General features: G+C 45.9%; 1 protein-coding gene across 1 annotated transcript in view; it reads right to left on the bottom strand.

Moving 5' to 3' along the window:
- SWSAP1 (SWIM-type zinc finger 7 associated protein 1) overlaps positions 1 to 10,394 on the bottom strand; it is a 36,805-nt gene extending 26,411 nt beyond the window's left edge. Inside the window, exon 1 of the mRNA XM_078684179.1 lies at positions 10,059 to 10,394. Coding sequence (XP_078540305.1) covers positions 10,059 to 10,277 — 219 coding nt within the window. The 5' untranslated portion in view covers positions 10,278 to 10,394. The remainder of the gene's footprint in view (positions 1 to 10,058) is intronic.
- Between the last annotated feature and the right edge of the window lie 302 nt (positions 10,395 to 10,696).

The raw sequence follows: 10,696 nt of genomic DNA, 5'->3' as shown, positions 1-10,696 counted from the left end.
GGTTACCTGGCCCGGGACCTTTGACGTTCTGCCGGATTGAGAGCCCTGCACTGGAGTACGGCCGTGCGGCCAGGGACAGTGGCCTGCCGACAGCCGGCTCGTTCTACCTCTGCGTCTCTTCTTCGCCAAACGTGCAGGCCTATTGGGGGCTCGGTGGTCTTTTCGGGACACACGGGGGGGGGGGGGGGGCGGCCTATGCTCCCGCTATTGTTTGGGGGTCTATTGTGAGTGGCTCCATGACGGGCTCCGGGGCATGTGCGGCGGTTGTGGTGGTGACTCCGGGACCTTTGGATTCCATATCGGGCCCGGAGCCCTGTTTAAAAAAAAATAATAGATAAAATGAAACCCCCGGAGCCCCGTGGTGCTCCATGCAGAGCTCCGGGGTGTTGAGGGCTCCTGCGCACCCGTTGCGAAGTAGTAGGGCTCGAGGTCCCGTTTTAAATACAAAGCCCCGGAGCCCCGCTGGGCGCCATGCGGGCTCCGGGGCATGTACAGCGGCTGTGGGGTCTCCGTGGTGGTGCTCTTGGGCTCTAGGCCCCGTTTTTAAAAAAAATTGAAACCCCGGAGCATGAGGTGCTCCATGCGGAGCTCCGGGGTTTTGAGCAGGCCCGGCCCCAGGAATTTTTATTTGGGTGGGCCAAGGGTGCATTTGGGTGAGCCTATGCAGGCTCAATTTGTCGCATATGTGTCTGGGCAGGCCTGATTCAGGGCCCTCCTTTATCTCTTATTAGTCTTACAAGGCCCAGTAAAAAACACTCTTTTCCTAATCTCTTTCTAAATATTATCACTTTCAAAAGTGTTTTTTCCATGTATTGTTCCTTTGATGGGAAGAGGAGGTTTCTGAGGTGGGAGTATCAGGCAAGTGACACTTCACGGGCTCCCTCTAAGTGAGCCTTCAGGGAGAATCCCTCTTCATTGCTACCTCCACCTGACCTTGGACTCTGCAACGCACTCCCTTACAGGCTTGATTATCCACTACCCCTCTCCACTGCACCTTATCTCACAGCTGACCTTGGGCCCCAGCCCCATTTCAGGCACCATCGGACTCCACGTTAACTTTTCCCAGTAAAAACATTAGTAAAATCACCTTCAAACTTAAAACATTGAATATAGCAGTAAATATAATTAGCACACACTTTAAGTATGTTCCACAGAAGCCCTTATGACCCAACTGCTAATTAAATAAACAAAAACAGAAAGGCCATGACAGGGCCGGCTTTAGCGCTGGTGCGAAAGTCCTTTTTTGTGCCCCACCACTGACCTCGTTCTCCGTAAATACCTTTACAACCACCTTCCAACAGTGCCCCTCATCCCTCCATGGGCCCTCCTATTGACCTCCTCCTTGGATTCCCTCACTGCCACCCTCCTCTGGTGCCCCTCATCTCTCTGTAGACCCTCCCCCTCATGACCTCCTCAGACTCCCTCACTACCACCCTCCACCAGTGCCCCTTATCTCTCCCTAGCTCCCCCTCCACCCCACTACCTCTTCCTCGGATTCCCTCACTGCCACCCTCCACCAGTGCCCCTCATCGCTCCGTAGCCCCTCCCACTACCTCCTCCTCGGATTCCCTCACTGCCACCCTCCAACAGTGCCCCTCATCTTTACGGAGCCCCTCTCTCATATGCATTTCATTTGTTGTATAGCGCTACTCATATCAGTGTAGTGTGTGTCAGTACTTTATACCACGCACACATTATACAGAGACAATGAATCATACAAGTATGTAAATCAGTCTACAGGGAAAGTCACATAAGCCAATGAGGATTACAAGGTGTAGGAATCACATGTCATCCATACTGGTGGGCAGTATATTTTAAGAGGGTTTGGTCTGGGGAAACTCAACCTCAGGATTTAAAGAGTATTCCATGGGGGTCAGCTGTACTAATAAAAATGTATATCTGCCCAAACATACTCATTTTACCAATATTAGAATAATGAGAGACTGAGGAAGTTCTAACTATATCACACAACAAAAAAGTGAAGTTCTAACTATACCATTCATGTTTGTATGTAGCTCTTTGATGACAGTTCATTAGTCACTGTCCTATGTTAGGATTGTAACTTCTGAACTGCAAGTAACACAAGGATCTCAGTGACAAAGGCAGTAACCCACTGAGCTATCCACAAAAAACACAGTTCATCTGCATTTAAAAACTACTAACAGACAAATGATTGCTCTCCAGCAGGATCATTAATCACCAGCGTTATCTGGGCATTTTGTATTGTCTTATTGTTGTCCTGCATCTGCCAAGATAATGTTAATGGTCTTTTAAAGACCTGTGAAATACTGGGGTGCAGCTGCCATAATCTCTAAAACGGTCTGTGTGTGTGTGCACGCCGGGGAAGCCTCAGCCCGGGCGCACACACTGACAGACAGCCCTTTGAGCCCAATGCCGTTGCGTGCCCACGTTCAAGCCCTCACTGCGAGGGCCAAGGCTCCTCTTTGGGTGGGCCAGGCTCATGTTTGGGTGGGCCTGGCCCACCCTCTAGAACCGGGCCTGGTTTTGAGGCGGCGTTAGAGGCTCCTGTGCCCCCGTTGCGGCGTGGTAGGGCTCGAGGTCCCGTTTTGAAATATGAAGTCCCGCTGGGCGCCATGCATACTACGGGGCATGTGCGGCGGTGGTGAGGCGCGAGGCCCATTTTGTTTTTAAAATTGACGGGAGCGAGGCGCCTGCCAAGACACGGGGCTCTAAGCTGAGGAGGAGGGACGGGGGTCTGCATCAAGGGACAGGGCAGCTGGCACGCCGTGCTGGCGCGGGGCGCACGGTACCTTCCTCCGCAGACTTCATGCTGCCAAGGCGCGAGTAGAGGGTGGCGTGCAGCTCCAGGGCTCCTGCTGGGGCGAGGGGCATCCACAGCCCGAGCCAGTCCCAGTCTCCTCCCGGCAGAGATTCGGACAGTGGACCGCGCGCCTCTCAGAAGTTTACTCTGACTGGAAGTCACTGCACCGTAGAGAGCCGGCTGGGCAGCGGTGCACCGCTGTCACTGGCAGCGCCCGGGCGGCCTGGAGAGCGGGTGACTCACTTGCCACGAGCAGGGTGGCAGCGGGAGCAAGGTGACTTGTCTGTCAGCTGGCAGCGCGCGTCCTTCCTCCCTGGGCGGCGAGCGCTCCTTCAGGGCAGTGTGGGCAGCTTGTGCCCTCTGGTTTTCTTCTGGGGGTAGAGTTGAGGGAGTGAAGGCTGATGGAGATGGCAGGACACATGGCGCACACGGGGATTGCGGGATACACAGCGCACACAGGCTACAGAGGACACGAACAGCGGGAGCGGGAGGGGGCGGGAACGAGGACAGCGGGAGCAGGCGACCTACCTCATCTTTAACAAACCTCAAAATGGCGGCCGCAAAGCTCGAAACATTTTCGGATTCGGGGGCGTGTTTTGCTGTCCTGAGTGACGGACGACGTCACGAGCTAAAGAACAGCAAAACTTACGCCCCCGAATCCGAAAGAGACGGGGCTTGTTTGGAGTGACTCCCTTCTCTTCCAATGGCTGGCCTCCGTTTAGAAAGCCAGCCAATGGCGGGTCTAAACTGCCCTACTACACAACATAAGATCTCCGGACCGGAAGCTGCGCAAACGCAGCTTATAGGTCCCTCGACCTAAAAAGGGGGACCGTAATAACACACATTGTTACCGGCCTATCTCCCTCAGCGACTCCGTGGTAAAGGTTATGGGAGGGGCCTTACTGCAGAGGTTATCTTCATAGGCAGAGGATGGTAACATCATTTCTGATACCCAATATGGATTCAGGGCAGGAAAGTCTACGGTGGCCCAATGTCTAAATTTGTACTTGATCCTTGGCAAGTACACAGTGGCCCGCCCGGGTACAATCTACATGGCCTTTATGGACTTATCCTCGGCGTCAACCGGGTCAAGCTGTGGCAGTCCATGAGGGCCATGGGGGTTGCGCCCCTATTGTGGACTTTCTGATGGATCTGCATAGAGAAACTAAAGCAAATATTAGATATTCACAGGATCTCCGGGTCTCCAGGGAATTTGATATCGAGAGAGGGGTGAGGCAGGGCTGCATCCTGGCACCCTTCTTGTTTAATCTATATATAAATTACCTGGTATCGACAGGGGCTGACTTTCCGCATGTAGGTCGTCAGGGTCTCACCGTCCTCTTATATGCGGATGACGCTGTCCTGATAGCAGGAACTGCCAGAGGTTTGCAATGTTTATTGGATGCCTTTCTGAACTTTATGGGGTCCCGTGATCTTAAGATCAACAATGCTAAATCATATATTATGCAGGTGGGGCCACGACAAAAGAAAAAGTTCTGTTTCTCAGTAGGCCCCGAGAAGATTCCCACAACGCCTGTTTTCTTATATTTGGGGTAGTGTTGGATGAGCGTCTGAAATGGGGGCTTCTCATCCAGAGGAAAAAGGGGGAGTTTACCAGAATGGTAGCGGTATTATCTGTAAGTTACGGCAGCGGAGTGTGGGGGTACACCGCGGCTGACTCATTGCAAGTGGTAGAAAATAATTTTTTTAAACGCCTGCTGGGAATGCCTATTGGCTTATCAAATTTGATAGCTCACGAAGAATTAGGGATCCCCTTTCTACGCAATATTTTTGCTTTGCGCCCCTTAGTTTTCTGGCTCAAGTGTTGGCTCAATACAGAATTAAAATTAACCCAGCAAATTACGACAGACTGTATGTCTCTGGATCATATGTCCAGAATCCCCTGGCTGCGGTACATTAAAGGTAATTTTTTACGGCTGGGTCCTCCTGACCTCTTTTTAAAACCTTCAGCCATCACAAAAAAAGATGTTGATTTTGTTAAAGAGGTTTTTCTCTCTAGAAGGAAGTTGGAAAGAGATGATCAGGAACTGTGTAAACCTAGCGGTCGCAAATATATGACCCTAACAACTGAGCCACTAACAGAGCCTTATCTTATGGGGGCTTTGTCCACCTACGAGCGTTTTCTGTTGACTAGGTTCCGACTTGACTATTTTCATCTTTTAATTGCGGTGCCGAAGGGGTCCAGAAGAGGTCAGGTGCTAGCACCCTGTGGCTGCGACAACCTGTCTCCACAGGATCTGCTTCACTTCAAGTTCTTCTGTAAACATTATGATGTGCCACGGAGACATTTTTTTACTCCCCCTTTTGAAAAGGATTAACTTTAGTCAGGCGCGCCCAGCCTTTTTGTACCTACAGTTGTTGAAACCGGAGTGCATTCTTTTTATTGTAGGGTACCTGAAATTATTGATGAGAACCAGGGCCTGCCTAGAATAATAGACAACTGTGGGGGAAGTGGTACCTTTGGTTTTATGTATGATATTATGTGTCTATTTTGTGAAATTTTTGACATACAAATTTTTAGCAATTGCACTGATAGTACTTTCTTATGTTTTGAAGATATGAATTGTATACCTTTTAATGTTTGTATTTAAGGATTGTGTACTTTTTTTATTGTGACTTTTATAGTTTACTTGATGTAAAACCGAAATAAAGTTTAATAATAATAACCGGCCAGTGGATGGGCTGTATCCATAATCAGCGCTCCCTGTCAATCCATGCACATCAGAAACTTCAAGCCTTACTCATCACAAGTGAGAAGCCCACATTTAACAGTTGTTTTGAACGCTCACTGGTGATGGGCTGAATATCACACCTGGTAAGAACCATTAGAACCAGAACTCAAATTAGACTGATCAGCACCCCACATTATTCAGAACAGCTCCAAGCGCTAAAGAGACTTCAAAAAGTCCTCCCACCATGTGGGGTCTCTCTTGTAGAGCTGCTGCTTTGTACACGGCTCACATCTGGGCTACTTAAGCAATTTTTTATAGGACACCTGAAAACCAGTACATATGATGGACTCCGTGATTTTCACACGTTTAGTGAAGTTTTAGTATTATTTTATTGATTTAACATGCATTATAAGATTTTTTATAATTTTACTGATGTGACTTCCTGTAATGTCATCCGTGTCATCACAGGCTTTGATGACACTAATATGCTAATTAGGTCTCGCTTCTAAGGACTGTGTCACCTCGAGAACTCTGGAACATTTGCACTATAAGCTAATGGCTTAAAAATTCTGATGTTAAGAACGTAAGTTTCTACGAGCCAGGAAACCCCTGACTTCTGACCAAAAATAAATACTCAGTATTTTTTACCATAAGCACTTAATACCAGTGACAACAAACGACCATTGTAACCAACATGCAATGCCTATGTCGGGTAATACCACTTAATGGACCCAATTCTGCAAGCATGTACTTTCTTCTCGGAGCAGGTATGTACCAAATGATTTTACATCATTAATTGATGGCCTCTGGGGTGCTTGGCACCAAACAATACGTTCGCTCTTTTCAGGAGTAGAAAAATTAAGTAACTATTAAGTAACTTAGAAATATATATTAAGCTTACACTTTGCAGAGGCTACACATTTTCTACAGACCTTTTTGTGAAGACATATTTATGCTCTGCCTACGCATAGTTTGTGGTTCTCAAATAAGTATCAATTAATAGAGAACTGTCAAGTGACCAGCACAATCAGGCTCACACCCGCAGTCTGCCTGACTGCTGCTGTTGGTGCCACCTCTGGAATAAAGATTAATTTCCAATTCTGGATGGCAATTGTCACCTCCGTCAGTCACTGAGTGTGATTTGCAACATGGTCTGAGACGTAGTGACAGGCTGAGAGGAAAGAAGTGGCGAGGTGATTCCTGCACCTAAGCAATCCCTGTGATTCAGCTCAAACCCTGGTGGTTCGTTAGCATATTACAAACAGGTGTGCAGTCCGAGTGGTTTCAATTATACCAACTTTCTTCTAGCTTCCTGTTCAGATATAGAGAAAAAAAATGTTTTATAGGGAGATAATATTTTAAGATGAACAGGGGGAATGCTGTTTAATGTCCGTTCCTCTATTCCCTGTTCTCTCATTCACTTCAAAGAAGGGTGATTATTAGTTATTGTATTTCCTGGAATAGAAAAAAGGGAAATAGGCAAATTCAAATAGGATACTGGCAGAGATCTAGGAAATGTATATAGAGTGGTCATGAGCACGTTAGTTACAGGCATGGCGTATAAGATGGTGAGTCAGGTAGCAACATGTTTATGGGTACTAGCTAAATCTGAAATCAATTCTGGCCCTGCCTTTAGAAACTGCATGAGTAAAGGCAGCGATTGGATAGACAACAACAGTCTAAAATTGAATGCCGCAAAGACTGAGGTCATCATCTTTGGCAACAATCCTTCATTTTGGTCGCCGCTCGAGCTGGGCCCACTTCCTGACACCGCAAACAAAGTAAAAAATCTTGGCTTTCTGCTAGACAAAGAGATTAAGCTCAAAGACTAAGTGAATGAAATCACTGCTGCTTCTTTCTGCTCCCTGAGGCTAGTAAAGAAGATTGAAAAATTCCAGCCTCCAGAGCTCCTAAAAACTGATTATAGCACTAGTACTAGAAAGGATTGACTATTGCAATAGCCTCTATCTCAACCTGACAGCCAGCCCCCTGAAGAGGCTTCAGACTCTGCAGAATGCAGCGGCTCGCTTCCTTTCTAAACTCCCAAAATATGAATCTGCCAGAGAAGCCATTAGGAATCTCCACTAGCTGCCAGTCAGACAACGTTGCAGGTTCAAGGCCCTATGCCTGGCCTACAAATCGCTACATGGACAGGGGCAGCCCATTTTAAGGAGAAGCTCAAATGGTATGTCCCAGGAAGGACTCTCCGCTCTGGCTCGTCCATGAAACTGACTGTCCCCCCCATTCAGGAGGACAACCTGGGGCGGGGAGAGCTTCTTCAGGACTACAGCTGTGCTCTGGAATAGCCCACCACTGTCTCTGAAAGCAGCTCCCTCTTTACTGCCCTTCAGAATGTCCTTGAAGATCTGGCTCTTTTCACAGGAATAGAAGGCACACTACCATCTGCCAGAAATACACCTTCTCTGTCAGCTCTGTACCTCCGCCCAAGCTCTATAGCACCAAGACACCCTCTGACATTTGACGCACTGTACAAATCACAGTACAGTACATGGGTGGTGACAAGGAGAGGAGGTTAGGAAGGAGGCCCAGTTGCGAGCAGGAACAATGTGCCAACAGTATTAAAACATTTTTAGGGATTCTAAATAAATGTAATGGTTCTCAATCCTAATAAATAGGACTCCTGGTTACTCTGGATTAAACAACCATTAAATTTTGATAATATCCCAGAGAACCCTTTCTATTTAATTACAGAGACCTCTGCAAAGCTCTACCAGTTCAAATTGATCCTACCAAAACGCACCTGTCAACTAAGTTGTATGCGTCAGGAACCACACTCTTTACTTCTGTTCCGCAGTCAAACTAATTGCCTCCACTGACTTTAACTTAGTCACCAGTTTTCTAAACAGATCACTCACCAAAAAAGTGTTCATTCTCTCTTGACCTTAATCGTATTACAAGCAAAACGCTTGACTTCACCTGCATTTCTAAGGCAAGAGGTTTACAGGTTTAACAAAGCAAATGTCTCCTATTCCAATATTGGCACCCATGCAAACATCGCCTGATCCAGTAGTTCAATTAGTTAAGCAGTTGTTGCTGAGACATGTATTTATCCTGCAGCTCACACGGGCTGTCATCCCAGCACGGCTCATTCAGCCTTTCACCCTTCAGTATATACACCATTTGTCATTAAATAATTTTCACACAAAATTTACAAATGTTTCTTTTAAGAGACCACTCAATCCCATTTAGAGTAGCATTTAACGCATATCCATTGAGCCCATAGTACTCATATAATATTCTTTAAAATACTTCATTTACCTCAACAATTAAATACATTTATTGAAAGAGGTCATCCCAAACCCAACAACACTGGATTTTAACAGTGAAAAAATATATATATATGTTGATACACAAAGAGTGAAAAGGAGCATATAACTATAGCATGTAAATTTTATCGGAAGTACAACAAATATCATAAATCCATCAAATCCAAATATATTGATGAGGGAGTCTTTGTTCATCTGTTTCAAAGTCCAATCTATTGAAGTTTTGATAACAAGCGTACATCAGCCCAGCCAACACGTTTCGTTCAACAGGACCCCTTTTGACTCTTTATATAGCAATAGTTGTATTTATTGACTTCGAAGCAGTGGGGTCATGAAAAGTTTGAGCATAGGAGATCATGACGATGATGAGAAAACTATACCTGGGCGACAATTTATGGCCCACACTGCTATTATTAGGGTTTTGTATATATATAGTTCCAATGTGATTTAAAGTAAACCAGTCCACACAATTTACACATTAATCAGTGGGAAACCTGTTTGTTAAAGGGACCTTTATACATCCTACTCCGAGTATGGCAATTGGCCAACTGTGCTTTAATATGGACAAATATATATTTTCCTGGACAAGACTAACATACAATATTTCCATGACACATTGTGGCATTTTTATTACTGTGCAAATATGCCCACATTTTTGTCACAAACGTTGACAAATATGTTAGTAAAAAATATTATTTCAAAATGAAAAATGTGTAAAGTAGTAATATGCATGACGTGCTGTTATTTTTCTGCATATATTTTTAAATAAATTGGTAAATAATGTTTCTATTACTTAAATGTTTTTTTCTAATCTGCATTGCCTTATTATTGTTACCCACACATTTACTCTCCCTGATAAAGTGGTAGTGATCTCAGAAGTAAAATATTTCATCATAAACCAACTGTTTGTGATGACCCAGAAGTTGGGTTATTTGACTGTGTGTAGTCGTTTAATACTACGAAAAAACAATTAACAAAAAAATGCAGCTTCCTATTAAAATATATATATATATAAAATATAGCATTTTTACGCAGTGGCAATCCAGTGGGTCATAGTCCCTATTACAAAGAAAGTAGCGTGTTTAAACTCTGATTGTAGCAATAACCAGCGTTCAGTGGGCCCCAGAACCACTACACCTGCTCCTCCAAAGAACGGGACATATTAATGGCAGTGCCACCCAGAAACACACTTTATGTAAAATACGAAGTGACTTTTCTTTCCTCGCGTTTAACCCTCCCGCCAATGTCATAAACGTATTAAACGAAGGGACCGGGCTCTGAAATACCCCTGCGCACCTTCAGGCTAAGTGGGTCTCGCGCGCTCTCGGGAAGCCTCTGCAGTGGGCTTCGCGAAATAAACACTGTCCTCCGACCCTCTTCTGCAGACGAGCTGAGAGCGGCCGCCAGCAGCAGTGAGGTCTTCCCGGAGCTACACTCCCCCAACAAGAGGCAGGGTCGGTCCTCCGGAGACGCCCGTTCCTGTTGGCCGAGTACTCGCTTGAGCAGCCTGGCCATAGCCAAGCTTAGCTAATACGAAACACTGCGGCTTCCGTTTTGCCTGATTAAAAACATTCACGAGAGCCTACGCACGCTGTATTGCGCGATTAGTCACGAAAGAGTATCCTTTTAATTGGGAACAGTCCCGAATACGAAGCTATACTAGGAGTCCAATCAGGGAAGCCTTTCCTCTTCTACACTTAGCTTTGTAGGCGTCTTCACTTTTACGGACCAATCACGTGAGGCCGCACACAGGCTACTCTTGCTAGACATTGTTGATTGGTACAATTTTTAGTTCGTCCTCGTCAATGCTCTTGCAGTATGTTTTACCAATAAAGGTGCGTCAGGGATTTGTAGCGAAGTTTGTAGTTAACGGCAGTAGCCATTTTGGAATGAATAACCTCCCGTATTAGATTCCAAGAGTTACCAGGCTTTTA

The sequence above is a fragment of the Lissotriton helveticus genome, chromosome 1_1 (genome assembly GCF_964261635.1).
Source record: "Lissotriton helveticus chromosome 1_1, aLisHel1.1, whole genome shotgun sequence".
Classification (NCBI taxonomy): Eukaryota; Metazoa; Chordata; class Amphibia; order Caudata; family Salamandridae; genus Lissotriton; species Lissotriton helveticus.
Note: the sequence above shows the minus strand (reverse complement) of the source record. Positions and strands in the feature narration are given on the sequence as shown.